The sequence below is a fragment of the Conger conger genome, chromosome 10 (genome assembly GCF_963514075.1).
Source record: "Conger conger chromosome 10, fConCon1.1, whole genome shotgun sequence".
Classification (NCBI taxonomy): Eukaryota; Metazoa; Chordata; class Actinopteri; order Anguilliformes; family Congridae; genus Conger; species Conger conger.
Genome location: NC_083769.1, coordinates 32,971,142 through 32,992,631, shown reverse-complemented (window position 1 = coordinate 32,992,631; position 21,490 = coordinate 32,971,142). Strand labels below are relative to the sequence as shown.

Below are 21,490 nucleotides of genomic sequence, written 5' to 3'. Positions count from 1 at the left end.
TATTTCCTGGTAGGTTTTTCTGAGAAAGTGAGTATTGTCATGGACAAATATTACATGATGGGAGTTCATACTGTTTCATCTGGCCAAGGTGACAAGCTTTTTTAATATTTTCTAGAAATCAAACTTTCCCCCTGATTTTTACTCTGAAAGTTCTGCTTTATTTTCAAAATGAAAATTCGTTGTATTGTGAAATAGCCTGCACCATGTTGAAAACACCGGTTAGCTAACAATGCCACCTAGTGGCTCTTAAAAGCAATACTGCAAGCGCTGTAATACTTTTTTTTCTCTGGTTAAAGTTTCACATTTATTTTGAAACAGTATTTTGATTGAACTATAATTTTCCTTTGTTAATTACAATGTGCTCTCATTCTGGCCCATTCCTGGATTTTGCTATATTTCTTTTAAAATATCCAATAGAACAGTATTTCAGGTTAAAACCCACAAGCCTCAGATCCCAACCTTAATGCACCAAGCTATAATAGTTAGCTATCATAGTTTCACCTTTTATAATCTATTGTCACTATTGTCATTCGTCATATATTCACTTGTGAGTGGCACACTCAGTCTGGCGAGATTTAACAATTGATAATGAGTTTTATCGTAGAAGAAACTAAAGAAAATACAAGGAAATTAATTTTATTTGAATATGGTGGGATAATAGTGTAAGCTCAGAGACACTTAAGAAATTATTGCATGAAGAATTATCCATGTATTTCTCTGACCGTATTAAATGAAATGCTGAGCTCATTTTTTTTTTTTTTGTCTGAAACATGGGTACCTATCTAACACCTCACAGAATGATTCCATGTCTGTGGCCAAAAACTCTTCTTGACTAATTCATTTGTTTGTTTGTTTCTGGTGCATTATATTATTAATTTACCCAGCTGTTGATTTTCACCAGATGTGCTGCACTTACATTCCCCTTCTTCGAGGTTACATTTATGCAATAGAATGTTTCTCTGGGGAAACAGTATTTTATCACTCTAACCAGTACCAACATTTCTGATCTTCAGTAGCTAATCTTCTTGTCTTTAACTGGCCGCAAAAATTAACACATGCTCTATATATGGGCTTATTAGTTATTAGTTTTATTTACAGTATTTAATGATTATTGATCTTTATAAAATTATAGATAACATTGTTTTTGTTATATTATATCATTTATAATGCATTAACTGGTAGCTAAAATATCTGTGTGTTGCTCTGGCAAGTTTGCTCAATTATATGCAAAAGAATGAGCGAAAATTGGCAGGGTAGAATTTACGCATACTCTTCCAAAGGGTACCCCGCCCATGTTCGCGTGCAGGAAGGGAGAAGAGCTATCAAATATCACAGCCCATTCCATTGAACTGCACTTGACGGATTTTCGAAGAGGCAAAGTGGAAAGAGTGTTGACATCAGCCTTGGAATGCACTATACTCACCCTGGCGCAAGGGGAATAACCTGGACATAAACGCACGACCTCCGGTAAGATGGCCTGAAACTTTCTTTGCGGAATTTGACATTTAGTTTAACCCCCTTAGAATTCAGCTTTAATATACCGCGCAATATAACATTCGACAGTAGGCTATAATTTAACTGGAGCTGTCAACCTCGGACGCGGGCTTCGAATGTATTTCTAAAAACTATTACAACAAATGTAGGAATAAGAATCGTAAACCGATTTCTGACCCCTGTAGCGCAGTGAAACGCAGCAAGTAGTATATTGTGCCGTTGTGGACGGGACGTTTTCTGAATTTGGTCGTGTTATCAGTATTGTAGTTTTGTTTGCCGTGATGTGGAGGGATGGTAGCGACTTTTTAATTCCTAAATGTGAATAAGCTTTTGACGCTGGTCCATTTATTGCTTTTGACAATAATAAAACAGGTAACAACGAAACTAACTTCTTGTCTAGGCTTACATTAGCATTGATTTTAACACCGTTTTACGCTCTGACTAGAGGAACCGAAGTAAGCTCGAAAACCAAAGAGGTGGGTGTGTAACTAGTATTCCTGTAAATAAGTGGACCATAACTTTACAAAACTTAAACATTTAAGATGTGGCAGTGCCATCACTTTATAAGTGGCATCACATTCAATGCTATATGCAGATCCAAATTCCAAGTGCATTTCAGTTGCCTGAATAATAATATTTCAATTGGCACAATTCCTGCAGTTTCTCGACCATAATTCAGTAATAGTTAACAAGAATAACGATAATAACATCGTCGCTGCCATCACCATCATCATCTTCATTGGCATCATGAAATGTTCCCTAGTTTTCTAATTAAACGCTGGGTGTTCTCTTGCCACTATCACGCTTGCGCTGAAAATCAAGAGAGTAGGGTTCCTGCATCTGCATAAACTGCATTCCTCAGGTCTTTGGCCCTTATTGGAGGCACGCATTTTGGAACCATAAATGAAGACAGGCTTTTTTTATTGCGTAACGCCATGTCTTTAGCACCAATCCTGTACATTGGCCCTGACAGACAGGTATGGAACTTGGGGAGTTACAACGGGGAACTGCAAATCGCAGTGTCCTACGGCGCGCTAGAACTTTCTGATCCTCCGGGGTGCCTCCTTCAGGCTGCCAGGCTGACGGCATTTTCCTCTGCCGGACAAGTACTGACAGGCATAAAGGAGCTTTTGCGAATGGAGGCCTGCGGCGCGAGAAGGATGTCATGACTCATGAGACTGGTCATGTTTTTTTATTTTTTTTTATTTGGTGCAGGGCTGATGAGACTTGTTATGGTAAACAGTCAAATTACTTCGCAATGACGTCAAGGATATATCTCTGAATATCTTCAGTTCTACAAACCATTGTTTTGTTCATCCATCCTTCATTGTCGCATCAGTTGGTAGAATGTTTCAGCTTCTTTTGGTTAGGTTTTGTCCAGATGTGACAGTTGCTGTCAGCAGGTTTAGCCTGGGAAATAATGGGCCAGAGAAAAGTTTCTGCTCCAGCAGGTGCTCAACCAGATAACCTCCTGTCCTATAATTAACAACAGCGACTTTGCTAATTACCTGGCGTCCTTGAAGGGTTATGTTGGTTTTCCAGAGCTGCAGTGTGGAATCTCTATAAGGACATCTCGCTTGCTTTGAATTAAAAAGGTTACCAAACTGATGTATCTACCTATACCTCTGTCCTGAACTTTTGAATTTCTCAGTGTCATCTTTTAAAGTACAAATAAAAAATCATGTTTCATGTCAGGAAACAGTGAGATTTATGCAATGTGTTTTATGAGGTAGAAACTTGCAAATAATTCAAATAAATTCAAAATAATTTACGGTGTGGGATGAAGATATTTTATTACTTAATTGTCATTTTATTGTAATTTAGTTTATAAATATAATTGATATAGTTTTGTAATTCTGTATTTCATTTTTGAGAACAGCAGAATGTTTGGACATAAATAACTTTTATTTTAGTTGGTTTATTCTAATATGGTATTATTATTATTATTATTATTATTATTATTATTATTATTAATTCTGCATTACATTTTTTGAGAGTAAAACACTCATTTAGGTTTCTGCCATGTGTTATATTTTTGAGCATCCTTTCTTTATTTTTTTGAAAGACAAAAACACAGCATTTGTGTCACTTTTTTTTTCCTGGGTCTGCCTTTTAGGAATTGAAGAATTCATTTGAAATCTATTGTGAGAAATGCATACTTTGTTCACCACACCTCCCTTCTGTTGTGTTGGCAGGTCCATTGTTCCAGTTTCCCCAATGCCTCCCTGCTGCTCTCCCCCAGTTTATCCAGTGCTGCTGCTGGCTGGGCTGGGTCCTCTCCTCTTCTTGGTCTCAGGGGTGCACAGCCAAGGTACTCCCCCTCTCTCTCCTCTTGACATAGCAGCATAACCAAAGGCAGTCAAATTCAATCAATCAAGCTATAACACAAAGTGCTCTTGCATTTGGTCGTGTGTTAGTCTGAACATAATATTTTAGGTTAAAATGTATATATTGTATATTTGCAAGAGAGAACAGAATAAAGGAGATGGAGTAAATGATTTAATATGGAAAAGGAGACAGAAAGGAATATTAGAATAATGGATAGCTTTAATAGTGTCTATTCTGTACCATCCCAGGATGGCTATAGTACGCAGAATCTAGCAAACACATTGACACTCACATGGTTTAAATAGCTGCAGGAAATATTAAAACATGGCTCAAATAAATGACATCAAACACAAACAAAGAGATTAAAGGATAATATTGTTGCAAAATCAAATCAAAACACACTCACAAATAGTACGGCTCATACTGCAGTAAATGGACAGGGTGCCCTTCCATAAAATATATGGCACCTGCATACTGCCACATTTCATTATTCTCTCACAATGTGCTGTGTAGTTGAGAATGTCTTCAGTCTTGTGTCTTCTAAGAGATGGAAAAAAAGACTAGACTTTGACATCTTGTTATTATTTCATAAGCCATGGCGATCTAGGATGCAGAAATGGATCAGCTCTAGAGAATGTTATCAGTGGTCCTCTGAGTATTTGACTGATTCAACAGGCACAGAAAACACACAGGTTGCCGTGCCTAAGCGTCAGTCTGTGCATGCCCAGATTAGCTGTCATTATCTTGCACCAGTATGGACTGAATCTGTATGAAGACCTTAAAGTGAGGATAAGACACTATGAGCACAAACATTATACATGAACATAAAATAAATTTGTGAATACAATTATTTTTGCTGCAGAGTTGCAAATCCCACTGCATGTTCAGACGCCTTCATTCAGACCTGAAGAGAATACTGCAAAACAAAGAGTCCGCAGATCAAGTAGCCAGCATAGTGGTATTTTAGATAATGACAAAGGGGCCCTGTCAAAAGAATAAAAAAACTTGCTTTTATCCCACCCTCTCTCTCTCTCTCTCTCTCTCTCTCTCTCTCTCTCTCTCTCTCTCTCTCTCTCTCTCTCTCATAAACTATGTGTTTGGGAAGGCATGGATGGCTATTTACAGGAGCAGGAAATGTAAAACACAACATTGTCAATGCCTAAGAATGGATTTAATGTTCAGGGGGATGGAGAGGGCCAGGGACATAATGGAACATAAACATTATCAATTATAGAATGATCTTGGTAATTTCAAGGAAATCAGGGGCATACAGGAAGCCATATGCTATCCAGGGAAAGAGCGGTTGATTCTCACTATTTGACTGTGGCTTGATTTGTTTGTATCTATTATATGTGCTGCATATGGTGTGGCTGAATCACTAGATAAAGGCTTAGGAATAAATTATCTCTCTTTCACACCACACACACTCACAACTTTCCCAAAACTTACCTGTTCTGTCATGAGTGCTTTCTAATACATTTATTTTATATTTTTGCTATAAAAAATGCTATTGATCAAGGATGGTAAATAGTATTCATATAAAATGCATGTCATGTGAAAGTGTGCCAATGCTGCTCAATTGATTGTCAAATGTAAGGAAGAAAAATATCAAACAGTTGGTCATTTGTTACGAGTGAGATCACTGGATCATGTGGAAAAGAAGGTGCTGTCCATGCTCAAAGAAGGGTATCCTTAAAAACATTCCAAGCAGTCCCATGCATTGTCACACACAGCATAAAGGATGAATCAGACCCTTACGTAACCCACAAATGAGCAAATATGTTGTGTTTACAGCTAAATCTGATTTGACTCTGCCTTTGATGCACCATTATCACAGTACATCTGGCCTCACCCCAAGCCAACAGTAGGGACTGGATGCTTGGGTTGTTTTGGCAGTACAGTCGTTGTGGTTGTTACCGCTGAGTGCATGGCCAGACGCAGACCTCAATAAATATTAAACTTCCTCACTTTCCCTTTAATCCTCTGCCAACTTGCGAGATTCTGTGACCCTCCAGTGTTGCCATGGGAACAGAGACCCCAAAAGGAGAACATGGAAAGAGCTGCCGCCATGTGCAGACGCCGCACTGTAATTCATGTTGTGCTTCGCAGAATCCCCCACTGTCAGGCGCGACGTCACACACATGCAGTGCCCCCAGACTAACCTTTCCCCAAATGGATTTCCTGTCCCCTCTTCCAATATCCAATCCCCCCCCGCCTCCCCTCGCAAGGCTTTGAAACAAAAGACCTGCTTGAGGAGATGGAGACAGCTGGCACAGAGAGTGGAGGACAAGGACGAGGAAATGAGAAGCCAGATTGTTGAGAAAGAGCAAGTGGAACTTGTGCAAATGAGTTCCGACAAGAGAGAAGTTCAGAGGAGGGGAAGAGGGGTACAGGGGTCAGGGTGGAGAGAGGGACCCCTCTTCTACAACCGGAGAGTCCTGCACAATTTCACAACTGGAAAATGAAAATGCTCAAAAACTATGTTGTATATCTCTTTGATCTCAAGGCAGATTTCATCACCCCACCACCCCCACCCCCCTTCCCCACTAGCCTAATTTTCCTTGAATTCCTCAGTTTTTGACTCATTATCATCTTCCACCAAGCCATCCACTTAAATATGCTACCAGACCAGCTGCATATTTAATCGTACTTACATTTGTCACAACAGAACATCTACTGAGTACAATGGACTTTCAGATAGTGGAGATTGTCGTGTCTGCAAAAATAAGGCAAAAATGCCTTATGCATGCAGGACAGGATCCATTTGTGTCCTCTACCATGAAGCTTTTCCACTGTTTCATTGACCTAATAGTGTAAAGTGGAATTTTTATTCATGGGTTAAAATGTAATATAAATTGTGTTATGCACTGACTGTGATGAGTAGCCCAAGAAGAGGGTTCACTTGCGTCGGGGTTCTGGTTCTTGGGTCTGCAGTGACTTCTGGTTGATTGGGACTGTGGACTACATGCTAATTCCGCATATGAAAGGTCTTCCTCAGACTCCACTCTGTGAGAGCTTAGTTGCAGCCTGTGGTGTTAAAAGAAGCACCATGTGTTCCAGAGGGGAATCATAGATGTCTACACTCTTCTAAATTGGCAGTGTGGTTTGCCTATAGTTCCAGATAATTGGACATTCCAAATTAGGGTGGGAATTGTACAGTATACAGGTCCAAACTGGGTGCCAAATTTTAAATATGAATAAAAAATAGACATGTTAATACAGGTTTATTTTTGTTGGAATGATTAGGGATTATTAGGCATGTGATTAATTTGGTGCATATCTTTTCAATTTTCCAAAATCTTTTGTCTTGGTTTGTTTTTTTAATTTGGTTGTGACACACTGTGCAAATATACTGTCTATGAATGTGCATTAAGGTGTAAATCACCTCAGAGGCAATGCTCTCCCCCAGGAATGTGTTCCTCCCTGTGGTGTCAGAGCAGTACTGATTCACTGTTGCCTTCTTCGCTCAGGGAAACTCAAGCTCACCGTGTTGTCCGAAGATCGCCTGCAGATGAAATGGAAGGAGGCAGAGAGTCCTGTGCAGGGGTACAAGGTTCGAGTCAGGCCTATTTCAGGTGAGGAGGCTGCAGACAGGGCGGTGTGGAGTTATAAATCACTATGTGTCAGAAACATTCATCTCTTCCCATACTTAAGGGTCAGGGGTCATTTCTCAAAGGAACATTACAATGGTTTTAGTACTGGTGCAGTTATTTAGCAGAAAGTCAAATCACCAGTGTGTTACTCAAGACCTGTTCTGAGAGTATTTTTGTGATGTGAGTGTCTGGGTATTCTCTATAAACTGTAAGGTGTGAATTAGATCAAGTAAAGGCTAGGGCATGCTGAATCATAATATGATTTGTTCATATAATTGTGCACATCTTGTTTTCTTTATTTTCTTTAACTCATATCATATAATCCTTTCTACAATTATTTAAAAAAATCTATAATGCTTATGCCATTTCAGTAGTCTACAGTTCTATCCTGTCCTCAAACATTTCACATGCCCATATAATGACTTCCTGTATATGCAGGGACTGTGATGAGGATGGTATGAGGGGTAGCTTGGACATGGATTATGCAACCAGCTGACCTCCTCTCAGTCAACAAGTAGAGAAGTTTTGGCTTTGTAGTCTGTGCCCATCCCACACCTGTCCCTCCCCCTTTCCTGTTCAGTGAGCAGTGTGTCAGTAGATTCCTTCCTTATTGTGTCAGCAGTTTGTCTGTGCAGGTGAGGAGTGTGAGGCGGTTTGATGCACAGTGATGGAATTGATAGAGATAGGCAGGAAGCCAACTGTCTTCCCCTTCCTTTGTCTCTCTCTCTCTCTTTCCATATTGCTCATTCTCTCTCTCTCTCTCTCTCTCTCTCTCTCTCTCTCTCTCTCTCTCTCTCTCTCTCTCTATCTCTCTCTCTCAAGCTCTACTGCTCTGTCTGGGCAGGCCTCTCAAACATGGCTCAAGAAAAAACAAACACGTCTTGCTAGAAAGGGGGAAGAGGACACTAGGCAATGAAGAGTGTGTGGGAAAAGTGATAGAACACTCTCTGGGGAGTGGTAGAAAACATTTTATTCAATTGGTCTTCATATCTCACCACACTTCACATCTGTGGATATCAAAGCTTTTGCCTGTCTGGTGATGTAGGCATGGTGAACCTTTGAAGAGGGCAGCTAACCCCCTCATTCCTCACTGCTGGATGGTAAAATGTACTGGCAGATGCCTCTGTGTGACTGACCCATCCCCCCCGTGCCCCTCAGAGGAACCACAGCCGGAGCTGATGCTGACGACCACGCGCAGCCGGGCCACGGTGGCAGGGCTGGACTCCCAGCAGGAGTACGCCCTGCAGATCCTCATGCTCAACGGGACACAGGAGAAACTCATCGCCAAGAGACGCTTCACCAGTAAGAGCAGAGATAACACAGCCAGCTGGAGGAGCGGGGGAGAGAAAGGAAAGGGTGGGAGAAGGCGATCAGATTTCAGAGAGAAGGAAAAGATTGTTTTATAGAAGAGGTGGAATTGAAAAAGTAGAAGAAGGGATACCAAGAGAGAGAAACACAAAGAAAGAAACAGGGAGAAATAAAGGTGTTTTTACCTATGGAAGGAGGGCTCATAGCTTGGCAGGTTTCATTTTGATAATTCAACGTTTACATTTTTTTCTCTTTGTGTAAATGGCACTCCCCTACACTACTGTGTATATCCCTCAGGTGAGACTTGTCAGTACTGGCAACTTTCCAATCTGAAGATTAAAAAAACAATTCACTGTAAAAATCTATGTAAATCTGCCGAAATGCTGGGAATATAAGGCACGTTTGGAATGTTCCGGAAGCAGAAGCTCTGACAAGCAACACCAATTCAACTGTATTTGAAATTAATTTAATGTATGTCAGTTATCGGGCTTTGGCACTTATACTAGATTATTACATTAGTTTGGTGACTTGAACTAAAAATGATATTGCTATATAACAGTAAAACCTTTGTCACTGGAGAGAGAAATAGACAGATAAATATGTGCCACGAGTTCTCGACTCTCAGCAGTCTAACCACCTTGGGAAGAACTGTAGCACCACTCTGACTGTATAGCATAGCATTAGCCCCATTTTGTGTACCCTTTCAAAAGCTTGCATTGCATACACCTCTCCCACCCCTAAGCTGCTTTGTGTAAAAAACATAACATGAAAGAAATACCGAGTACTCTACCAGGGATTGCTTTTCAACCAACTCAGCCAGAGTGAAGGTATCAGTGCCTCTCGGCTATCTGCAAAATCTGGCCTATAAAGAAACATCACTGTTACAGAAGGAGGTAATTGTACTTAATTACAAGTCAAGCCCACTGGAGATACTATATATGGTTTGTTGTCAGCATGTGGGGATTTTACTAAATACCTGCATGTCTTTTGACTTTTGATGGGCTGTAATTGTTGCTGTTAACACCACAGATTCCTGTGGAATTACAGGCCTTGCCTCGCTTGTGAGAGGAAGTAGACAAATAGCGACAGTATTGTTAATGTACAAAGAGGTTGTAAACTAGAGTTCTCATTTGAAAGATTAGAGTCAGTAGCCCCAAAGACACAAAGACAGGTACCCCCCCACCCCCCAGACATGTCATTGCCAAGCACATACAGTATACTTGCTCATATTCAGGTGCACGTTTTCAGTTATTAGCGCTCTACTGCGCGATTCTTCTCAACATCCTGTATGAACAGCACATGACCTTAGATTAGTGCTGGTCTGTTTACTATAACAAATACATCAGGCAGAACGGATGGCTCATTATCACCATTCCAAGCAAACTTTTATGATTATTTTATGATTATTGTAATTACGAGGCGGCCTGTAGCGTCGTGGTTAATGTAAATGACTGGGACATGCAAGGTCGATGGTTCTAATCCCCGTGTAGCCACAATAAGATCCGCACAGCCGTTGGGCCCTTGAGCAAGGCCCTGAACCCTGCATTGCTCCAGGGGAGGATTGTCTCCTGCTTAGTCTAATCAACTGTGCGTCGCTCTGGATAAGAGCGTCTGCCAAATGCCAACAATGTAATGTAATGTATTACTTAATCAATCTTTTTAGCACAGGTTTCCCATGAGGTTTGCAGTTAAATGTCCACTGTTAAATCAACTCTGCATGTGACCAGAGGGATATGAGTACCAATTGAACTCATATGTACAGTTATTTACTGTTGAAATAACACTGGACATTTTACTGTGTAGAACTTGATGTATTTTAAATTCCAACTTGGAATATACTTTTTAGCGATTTCTCTGCGACTATATAAGCCATTTCCTCTTCGCACATGTATTACGCAGCTCTGAAGGATTCACACACGTGTTTCACCACTGCGCCTTAACACCCCACGTACTGTAAGATCCAGCTGACTGACGCAAGCTGACAGGTCTCACAATGTCTGCCAAATGTTTATAAAACATTTTATTCAGCAGATGGTATTAAAGCGTTAAACATGAGGGAAGGTTACAGTGTCGGGTGATGCATGTTCAGACCTGTTGGACTTGAAGCTGGTTTTCAGATACGCACATACTTTATGTCATCCAGGAATTATATGTACATAAGAGCTCAGAGGCAAACCCCCCCCCCCCCCCTTCTTGGGCTCCCTAACATACGCTTTCATAGATGCTGGAGGTAACATGATTCTCGCATGGAGCTTAGATTTGGGATGTCAGTCTTCCCATTGAAAGTTGATGAGAATTATTTCCCCCTTTAGGTTTTGTCATAGAACCGGCAGTGTAGTTATATAATCTGATTAATGTTGTCACAGTGGTTAGGGTATTTTTTTTAAATTCCTTTCAGTTAACTTCCCTGTGGATTTCCAGCCATTGGGCCCTTGAGCAAGGCCCTTAACCCTGCACTGCTCCAGGGGAGGATTGTCTCCTGCTTAGTCTAATCAACTGTATGTCGCTCTGGATAAGAGCGTCTGCCAAATGCCAATGATGATGATGATGATGATGATGATGAAAATGTAGAATTCCAATTCCTAGGCCTGAACATATAAAGCAGTGGTTTAATACCAACTGCTGAATGGCCGTTGACTTCTTTTTCAAAGGGAAGTTTTTCTTCAGGTGCTGCTCCCCACTTTAACAGTTAGGCCAGTGATAGCCTCATGGAGACACTTGTACTGATGTTGTACTGTTGTCCATCCTCTCTCTCTCTCTCTCTCTCTCTCTCTCTCTCTCACACACAGTTGACAGTCTCCGGGAGGAGTGGCTGAACCGCAGTGGCAGCCGAGAGCAGCGAAGGAAGATGCTGGTGGGAGGGTCGGGGTCAGGTGACATTGATGACTTGACGGAGGCTCTTCTAGCTTCTCCCACGGTGCTGTTCCAGGGGCGCACAGGTAACAGGGTGCACATTTCCTCACTCACAGGTAGAGATTCACACCAGTGAACTCAGAACACAGAAACACTATTTACTGTAAACACATCCCACAACCTCTGTTCATTTATCAAAATAGTCAACCATTGAGATACAAGTATTATTTAGCGTAGCAGTATTACTTATCCTCTACAGTATTTCAGACCGCATGTTTGAATGTAAGAGAATTATATTTTTGGATCTAACTGTCTGTAGGAGCTGAAGAGTAAAAGCAGCCCTACTACTCGTTTCTGTACAGATAAGCGAGAGTGCTCTAGCACTGAGCATGCTCAGCTTTGTTATGATGGTTTACTGTGAAGCTACAGGTGGTTGGATCCATGCCAGACAGCAACAAGCTAGGCATGTCACAAGCACTCAAATCAGCGTCTGCTCTGGTTTTTACTAAACCGTATTCTGTTATATACCCCACCATGTGGGGGCAGGGGGAGTTTCCTCTTCCTGCTCAGGCAGGTTTCTGTAAGCCGCTTCATAATTTTACAACTTCTCAAGGACAAAGGTGATATGCGTACACCTCCAATTCATCTAAGACAATATGAATGTTCAGTTCAAAGTGTAATGTAAAACTGTTTGAAATCTCTTCCATTTTAGTTATTAATCAATTGAATCTATCAAAAGAACGTGGTGTAACATTATGTAACATTATGCTGCGAGTTCCCATTAAAGCAGTATAACAATTGATCTTTTTTTAATTAAGTGGTATTTTTGTAATCTCACAGCTGTCCAACACTTTAAAAACATTTTTTTGTTTCTTGTGGTTTTACTGTAATAGAAGCTGTTCCCTCTGGATGGCATGTATTTAGTGGCAGCCCTGTCCTGATTATCGGTGGTTTGTTTCCACAGAAACCACAGCACCACCTGACAAAGATTTTGGAGCGGAGGATTCCCACGAGAAGAAAAAGAAAAACAAGGATCGCTCCAAGACTGGCAATAAAGAAGAAACTAGATCCACACGTGAAAAACCTGAGGATGAAAACTCCAGCAGGGGCAAGCCCAGGAAAACATCCCCTACACAGCCAGCCACAGGTACCAGACCCCTTACACATCCCAAGACCCCTTACCCTCCATTAATCTTCTAGATAAGGGCACAGAAGATCCATCCATCCATTATCTAACCCGCTTATTCCCGGTCAGTGTCAGATGGGGGTGCTGAAACCTATCCCAGCATGCCTTTGGCGAGAGGCAGAAATACATCCTTGACAGGCCGTCTACCTATCACAGGGTGCACACACCATTCACTAACACACTCATAGCTTGGGGCCATTTAGTCTCTCCAATTAACCTTAAATGCATGTCTTTGGACTGTGGGAGGAAACCAGCTATCCTGGATAAATTCCCACGGAGAAACAGCAGTCTTCACACAGAAAGGCCCAGGATTCAAACTCAGGACCTTGTTGTGAGGCAACAGTGCTCCCCACTGCACCATTGTGCCACCCAGAACTGACCATTTACTAAAAACTATCCAAATCTATTTGATTCCTCTATCAGTACCTACTCCCATCCAAAAAGTTGTTCTTGTGAGTTTGTTTGAGTAAATTACAGCTGCCCGCAAACTGCAATTATTGACTTAAAGACTGTCTGTTTCGAAGGACCGACAACACTGTACGATCTTTAATGACAGGGAAGATGAGTTTGTGGGGGCTCTCTCCACAGCTGGAAGACAGAAAAGCAGACCCTTTTTCTCTTTAATCACAGATCCTACATCCTCAAAACCGTATTCTCTGAAGTTTACAGAACACACTCACATGCTCGCACACACACGTGCGCGCGCACACACATACACACACACACACACACACACACACATTCTCATAGGCAGTCACCTTTTGTGGGTTAGCGGGCTGCTGGTTTATAGCCTTTTCTCAGATATGTTTTGTGTTTTACCTTCTCCCTTTCATGCAAAGCGTTTGAGTGCGACACGACTGCTACAGCTGATATGGTTTTACTGGTCGATGGGTCCTGGAGTATCGGCCGTAGCAACTTCAAACGGGTCCGAGATTTCCTGGAAGGCCTGGTTACACCCTTCAACATTGGGAGCAACAGGGTGCAAATAGGTAAGACAAGCCTATCCTATCCCCTCAACTAGTGAGATCAGGATAGTAATGAATGATTTATATCTTGTTAATTTCATGACTGTTTTAACCAGTTAAAAAAAAAAAGCACCATTTAAATAATTTAAACAAAAGCACATTCATAAACGACACTGATGAGTGGTTTGGCCCTTCCCTTGTAGCCCTGTCCCAGTACAGTGGAGACCCCCGCACCGAGTGGCAGCTCAATAATTTCACCTCCCGTGACCAGCTTCTGGAGGCTGTCAGGAATTTCCGATACAAAGGAGGGAACACCTTCACTGGTGAGCACAGCACCTTCACAGCCGGGCGAACAGTGAAATGGATCACCAATGGGGGAGATTGAGGCTGAAGCACTATTCATTTACAAAGTTAGTTATATTGTGTGTGTGTGTGTGTGTGTGTGTGCATGTGTATATGTGTGTGTGTGTGTGTATGTATGTGTGTGCATGTGTATATATGTGTGTGTGTGTGTGCGTGTGTGTTCTTGTGTGTGCATGCCTGTGTGTGTGCGTGTGTGTGTATGCATGTGTATGTGTGTGTGTGCATGTGTATGTGTGTGTGTGTGTGCATGTGTACGTGTGTGTGTGTGTGTGTGTGTGTATGTCTGTGTGTGTGTGTCCGTGCATGTGTATGTGTGTGTGTGTATGCGTGTGTTTGTGTGTGTGTGTATGTTTGTACATGTCTGTGTGTATGTGTGTGTGTGTGTGTATGCGTGTGCTTGTGTGTGTGTGTACGTGTGTGTGCGTATGCATGTGCCCTTATGCCCTAGGTCAGGCTTTGATGCACGTGTTAGAGCAGAACCTAAAGGAGGAGGCGGGTGCCCGGCCAGACACCCCCCGCTTTCTGATCCTGCTCACTGATGGGAAGTCCCAGGACGACGCTATCGCTGCCGCTAACAAGCTGAAGAGTGCTGGAGTGGAGCTCATCGCTGTGGGTGAGACTGGGTACACTTAACATATACTCCCTGGTGGTGGATCTGAAAATCACATTCTCATTGTTTGGTCAATTTGACTATTTGTGTCGTGGACATTGTTATTACAGTCCTGGATGTGTACACCCATGCATAGTGAACAGACTTTACTGTAAGTGTGTGTACTGTGTGTATTAATTAATCAAAGCCTATGTTTCAGAGTGTGTCTGTGTGTAGGTGTGTATACATGTCTGATTAGACTGTCCTGTTTCCCCATGGATCTCAGGAGTGAAAAACGCAGATGAGGCAGAGCTACGGCAGGTCGCCTCTGAGCCCCTGGAGCTCAATGTGTACAACGTCAACGACTTCCCCCTGCTGAGCAAATTAGTGGGACGACTTGTGCGCATCCTCTGTGGGAAGATTAATGACCGCAGCAAGGCGAAAAGTGAGTTTTCACAAGCACCAAACAGACCACCAAAGCGCAATGAGACCAAGAGTGAGTCTAATACATGCACAAGATAATTGTATGAGTAACCGAGAGAGTGGAATTCAAAACAGAGAACAAAGCACAATGGGGCCAAAAGTGAGATTAGCCAGGAGGCCAAAGAAAATAACATGACTTCTGAATACAGGAGCTCATCCTGCAGTTCTTAGTACAGTGATGTATCCTGCAGTCTGGAGACTCTGTACTGAGCAAAGTAATAATGGATTAAAAATATTCCCATTTTACAAATGACTTTATAGCTTAAACAGATGCCGCAATGGTGGCAAGGCTGTGTTGCTACTCTTTGAATGGGCCACTCTGTCTGGGAGATTATTAGTGTGGGGATGCCACTGTTCTAAAGAGAGATTTCCCTCTTTAATGTTTAAAATGCCTGTACTAGTGCCAGGAATGGTGAGTGTTGGACTGCCTCCAGAAAACACAATTAAATAAAGGAGGAATGAACATAGCACTTCACATGATATAATTGACCCTTTTTTTAAATGTCTGATTTAATCCAAAATGTCCACAATCGTGAGCACACGGCTTTCACAGCAGGTAAGAGAAACACAATGAAAATAAGATTGGAACAATATTTACATATCACAAGCAGTCAGTGATTGTTCTTCTAACATGTGATTGCTGCCTTTGTGTTGACTAGGAATGGAGAGGCCAACCCCTGACCCAGTTCTGTCCTACCCAAGTCCCACTGAATTCAGATTCTCTGAGCTGGGCTCGAAGGAGGTCCGTCTGAGCTGGACTGCCCCACAGCGACCCGTGGTACAGTACAGAGTGGTGTACCACAGCAATGAGGGTCAGAGTCCCCAGGAGGTGAGAGGCTTGCTTTGACTGATTGTCTAACTATGATCCATGCCTGGTCTGTCTCATATTCCTTTTATAATTTGGTCTTCTCCGAATCAGTGGGTAAATAATAAGGTCTACAGTTGACATGTAGATTTTCTCCGCAACCTTTTTCACTGCCCTGGTGAACCTGTTTGTGGTGATTATCCATCATTGAGCTTCTGAGCCAATCAGAGCCTGAGCAGTGGAACCTTATTTTTAGGGTGCAAAAAATGGCACACATTCCTTCATCCTTCAAATGAGCTCTAAGATGCTGAGAGACATGGTTTCTGCACTGGTCAGTTCTCCCTTACGCTACGTCAGGCTTGGTTAGGAGAGCTGCTGCATACATTAAATAGTTCCCTCCACAACAGACAAGATCAAACTAAGCATGAATTCCTGGACAAGCAGAGACTCCCTCGTATCATCAATAGCAATCGCTTCACTCTTATCATCATATGATCACAAAGTGGTCCCCTGGGCAGCACTGTTGTATAATGGATGGATAACTGGGCTTATAACCAAAAGGTTGCAGGTTCATTTTCTAGGCAGGTTACTGCCATCGTACCATTGAGCAAGATATTTAACCTACATTGCTTCAGTGTCCAGCTGTAGAAGTGGATGCTACTGTATGCAAAAATGTTAGTAGCTCTGGATAAAATATTCTAGTGATGGCACTGCTAAATGCCAGTAATGTAATATAATGTAATGTAATGCCCACAGTGGCTTGTATATAAAATAAATAACAACGTATGTAGATGTCCACCAATCACCCCTTTTGTGGCATTCGCATGAATCATCTGTCAGAAGCAGCGTCACTGCACCAGCATCAGGCCTCTTGTTTCACACTGTGCACCAGAGTGTAGAGAACGTGGTCCCTCAGTTTGTGAGTAATCCTTGCTGGGTGTGTGCAGGTGGTGGCGAATGGCACAGACTCAAGCGTCATGCTGCGGGGCCTGTCCTCCCAGACTCAGTATCACCTGTCCATCTTCCCCGTGTACGAGGACAACGTGGGGCCCGCCCTCCGGGGGACCATCACCACGCGTGAGTCATGGTCGCCAAGGCAGAAGAGCCCACACGCTGATTCACAGCAGGCTGATCTCAGATGAACACTCATAATTCCTATTATACCATCCTCTTGGGAAATTATTCTTGCATTTTGTGCAAAATGTGGCACAGGCACTTGAATGTAAAACATGCGTGCAGTGAGTATTCTACAGTTAAACTGACAAGAAGTTTGATGAATGACAGTAGGTGTATATATCATATATGCCTTGACTCATAGCCACCCCTACTGCTCCATGTCAGCAGAGGTCCTCCCTGCTTCTTGGCCCGTGTTATATCAGATTGAGGTTGCTGGTCGTGTTAGTCTGCGCTCTCCTTTTCCCTGGGGTTAGTTCCACTGGCCACACCCGAGGCCCTGGAGGTTACGCCCTTGTCCCTTGGAAGTCTGCGTGTGCGTTGGGGGCCCGTGCCTGGGGCCACGCAGTACATGGTGCTCTACTCAGCCCTCAGTCATGGGGAACCTGAGGATGCCAAGGAGGTGAGCCGGTCACTGGTTTCATATTTTTACATATAATGCTGTTTGACTTGTGCATTGGTGGTGAACTCCAGGCCTGCATGGGGAATGGTGAGTCACGGGTGAAATGGGGGTGTGGGGGTGTATGGAGAACATTAATCTGCAGCGATGGGATGTAGTTTTGTACATTTGACATGCATCCATGGGTTGCTTTTTTTCAATGTGTGTGTGTATGCACTTCAGGTGAAGTTTTCAGCCGATGAAACTGATATTGAGCTGGAGGGTCTGATGCCTGAGACGGACTACTCAGTAACGCTTTATGCACTGTATGATGAGGACTCCAGTGACCCCATCACCGCCATTGCGACAACGTGTGAGTGACCACCCTCCTTTTGCACAGGAGAGGGCCACATGACTAGTCTGTGGTGTCTTGACTCAGCTAATGCTCATCTCTTGCTGCATCATTATGGACATGAGTTCTAGGCTACCAGCTAGCGACTCACAAAGGCCAAACAAAAAAAGACTTTTCTCAGAGCTAACAAAGCCCTTCTATGTTTCTTTCCATCCTCCATCTTTCCTTTCTCTTTACTGCTTTTTGTCTTTCCTTCTCTGTTTATCATATCCCTTTCCCTGTTCTCTCTCTCTACCTTTATCCCCTTTGGCATTTCAATTCAGTTACATTTTCATTGTTTTTTGTATTGACAAGTTTGTCATGTCATTGTACATTTAATTAATGTTAAGAGCATAAGTGAGTGCTGCAATAACAGTAGTTAATAACAGTCCCTCTCCCGACAGCTCCCTTGCCTCCTCCTGTCAGCCTGCAGTTCCCTCTGGTCAGCCACAGTATGGTGAGGGTCAGCTGGGTGCCAGGATCTGTGGATGTCCCGGGACATCAGGTCACCTACAGCACTAACCATGGGAGTGACGTCAAGCAGGTATAAAACGTTTATCTGTAGCAGTACTCATACTCCTGTATGGTTCATGTGATCACATTTCCTTATTTACAAGGCTTATTTGCTTAATAGATAAGTAGCTTATGCAAGTTTACTGAGTTACGTGGCTGGTTCATCACTCTACACCATAGGTTCATTAGCAATGGTATTATGGTTACAAAGCCTAAAATAGGCAAGCATGTTTTCTGAAGCATTTGTGAAGCCTCAGCTTGCGGTCTCTCTCTCTCTGTCTTGCTGTGTCCCCCTCCCCCTTCAGGTGGAGGTAACTGGTGTGAACACTCTGCTGCTGCAAAGCTTGTCATCCCTGTCAAAGTACCTGGTGTCTGTGCGCTCAAAGTATGAGCAGGGGGTGTCCACCCCCGTCACAGCCAATGCTACCACACGTAAGATGCACTCACACCCTCTGTACAATTACCACTTTGGGTTTACCACGTTGGGGTGCTCAGCACAGCTCTCTTTAGCTGTAACCCATTATCCATGGAAAGTGTTTACTAACTTGGGTAGTGGGCTGTGGCACATATACAAGCATTCACGTGTGTACAAACATATACACACCCACTCATTCATTCACCCACTCTCTCTCTCTTTGTCTCTCTCTCCCTCTTACAGTGAGGGTGCCTGCACCCTCTGATCTACGAGTGACCAACTTCTCAGGAAGTGACATCACGGTACGCTGGGACTCTGCAGCAGATGACGTGGTCTCATATCTGATCAAGTGGATATCTCTCAACGGGGGTGACCTCAGCCAGGTGTGTAGTCCAGAGACTGAAAGCTGCTGCAGAGGGAAGTCCCTCAGCTCCACACCATGGATGCTTCCTCCTGTATCCTCCTTTCCTCCCCCCATTCCTCAGTACAGGCAGATGACTGAAGTAATGTAAACTGGAAGCAGCCGCTTCCACCAAAAATTAATGTCCGTTCAGCGGTCGTTTTTCTCCTGGGGAATGTGGTTTATGATTATGGTTGCTTAATCACAATCCCGGACACTAAAACACTTTGACTGATGTGAATTGGACCAATAATTATAGAGAAAACTACAAATAACTGCACAACGTCCCTGTGTTCGGTAGAACGTTCGATGGTCCGAATACCTGTTCACTCTGTTATGCAGGCTGAGTCATATAGCCTGCCCGGTTCGTATTCTCTCGTTAGCAACAGCTTCCCCACCGCTGTGTCACTGCGGATCACCACTACCATGTCACTGTGTGCTGAAATGTATTGCATATGTGACTCGTACGGAGTGCCCTGTGTTGTGTCTTGATGATGTTGCACTGTGAATGAAGCTGCATTGTGTTCTGCTTTGTGTCGTTAATGTTGGATGTCATTTTTCTTTGTGTTTGGGGCGCTGTGTTGCAGCTTACAGTGGATGGGGACAGTGAGGGAGCCATACTGGAGGGAGTGGAGGATGATAAGGAGTACCAGATATCTCTGTCCGCTCTGTATGCTGACGGAGCTCGGAGTGAAGCTGTAGCCATTCGATACAGCACCTGTGAGTCACGAACATAACATAACATAACATAACATAACATAAGGGAACGGAACGTAACATAACATAACTTAATGTAACAGAACGTAACAGAACGTAACAGAACGTAACAGAACATAGCATAATAGCGAGAATAGCCCAGAAATGCTACCTCTAAAGTGTACCTACTGCTTAGTTTGCCTAAGAGCTTAATGGTATCTAGCACCCCATCAAGCCTGGTCTTGAAAACCCCCAGTGTTTCTGCCTCCTCTACATGTCCAGGCAAGCTATTTCAAACAGTGGCCACTCTGTGTGTGAAAAAATACTTCCTAATGTCTGTGTGGAATTTATCCTTTGCCAATTTCCATTTACACCCACACTCGCAAACGCAGGACACAGAGACACGAGTAGATGCAGGCGGATTACAGTGAGTTCAGCTCAGAGCACTGGAGTATTTGCCTTGGGCTGTGTGTGTTCCGCAGCGTCCGGGGGCGGGCCCACCAGTGTGTCCATCTCCGAGGAGACAGCGGTGAGCCTGTTGGTCAGCTGGCTGCCACCCAATGCCCATGTGCTGCAGTACCACGTCTCCTACACCGCGCTGAACGGAGAGGGACAAGAGCACACTGTGAGCAGCGCTATCTAGCCATGTGCATCCCCCATACCACTCCCCTACCACAGAAAGGGTGCTATACAATGCTTATTCGTATGGTAAATCACTGAATGGTATCAAAGTATCAAAGCACCTTTACTTGATCTATTAGCACACGTCTGTGTGTGTGTGTGTGTGTGTGTGTGACAGTGCTGCATGCTGGGTAATGTGGTAATGTGATGCGGCGTCCACGGCAGGTGCTGGTGCCAGGCAGTGAGAGACGCACGAGGCTGCAGCCCCTGCTTCCTGACACACGATACAGCGTCCTCGTCACCGCCGAGTACAGGAGCCGAGAGGGTGGCAGTGCCTCTGCACAGGGAAAAACCAGTGAGTAACCCCCCCAAGGTCTCTCTCTCTCGCTCTCTCTCTCTCTCTCTCTATCTCTCTCTCTCTCTCACTCACTCAATATCACTCTATCTCTTTCACTCACTATCGCTCTCTAACTCACTATCTCTGTCTTTCTCACTATCTCTCTCTCTTTCACACACACGTACACACACAGAGATGCATGCGTTGTTCTTGACCTCACTTATGCATACAAACATACAAGCATAAGTTACAATGAGGGGCACAGTCATCTCTGCATAGGACTGACCCGTGTTTAAATGTTTCCTCCAGCTAGCCTACGTGTGAGCAGCGTTAGTGTGGTCCGGTCGGATCACTCCAGCCTCTGTGTGTCCTGGAGGACCCTCTCAGCAGTCACTGGGTACCGTATAGTCATCCAGTCCCTCAAAGGTATTTCAGCCCAGTCACAACTCCAGGGTCTCTTCTTTATGGTTTATTCAGTACCTCAAATATAAAGGGTGCTGACTGCACATTTCTGGTCTTTGTAACTAATCTTGTAAAAGTTGCAGCTGTTCTATAGAATGAATCCTGCTTACATTGCAAATCTGGTCTATAAGGCGAT

At 43.4% G+C, this 21,490-nt stretch overlaps 1 protein-coding gene across 1 annotated transcript in view; it reads left to right on the top strand.

The window, feature by feature from the left end:
* The first annotated feature begins 1,343 nt into the window (after positions 1–1,343).
* Positions 1,344–21,490, top strand: part of LOC133138698 (collagen alpha-1(XIV) chain) — a 31,399-nt gene continuing 11,252 nt past the window's right edge. The window contains exons 1-21 of the mRNA XM_061257659.1: positions 1,344–1,467; positions 3,690–3,805; positions 7,293–7,397; positions 8,574–8,717; positions 11,513–11,662; positions 12,541–12,723; positions 13,602–13,751; positions 13,931–14,050; positions 14,539–14,703; positions 14,966–15,124; positions 15,822–15,991; positions 16,915–17,044; positions 17,398–17,543; positions 17,763–17,892; positions 18,315–18,454; positions 18,729–18,855; positions 19,082–19,221; positions 19,826–19,958; positions 20,417–20,559; positions 20,781–20,910; positions 21,202–21,318. Of these exons, the coding sequence (XP_061113643.1) occupies positions 3,712–3,805; positions 7,293–7,397; positions 8,574–8,717; positions 11,513–11,662; positions 12,541–12,723; positions 13,602–13,751; positions 13,931–14,050; positions 14,539–14,703; positions 14,966–15,124; positions 15,822–15,991; positions 16,915–17,044; positions 17,398–17,543; positions 17,763–17,892; positions 18,315–18,454; positions 18,729–18,855; positions 19,082–19,221; positions 19,826–19,958; positions 20,417–20,559; positions 20,781–20,910; positions 21,202–21,318 (2,776 nt within the window). The 5' untranslated portion in view covers positions 1,344–1,467; positions 3,690–3,711. The remainder of the gene's footprint in view (positions 1,468–3,689; positions 3,806–7,292; positions 7,398–8,573; positions 8,718–11,512; positions 11,663–12,540; positions 12,724–13,601; positions 13,752–13,930; positions 14,051–14,538; positions 14,704–14,965; positions 15,125–15,821; positions 15,992–16,914; positions 17,045–17,397; positions 17,544–17,762; positions 17,893–18,314; positions 18,455–18,728; positions 18,856–19,081; positions 19,222–19,825; positions 19,959–20,416; positions 20,560–20,780; positions 20,911–21,201; positions 21,319–21,490) is intronic.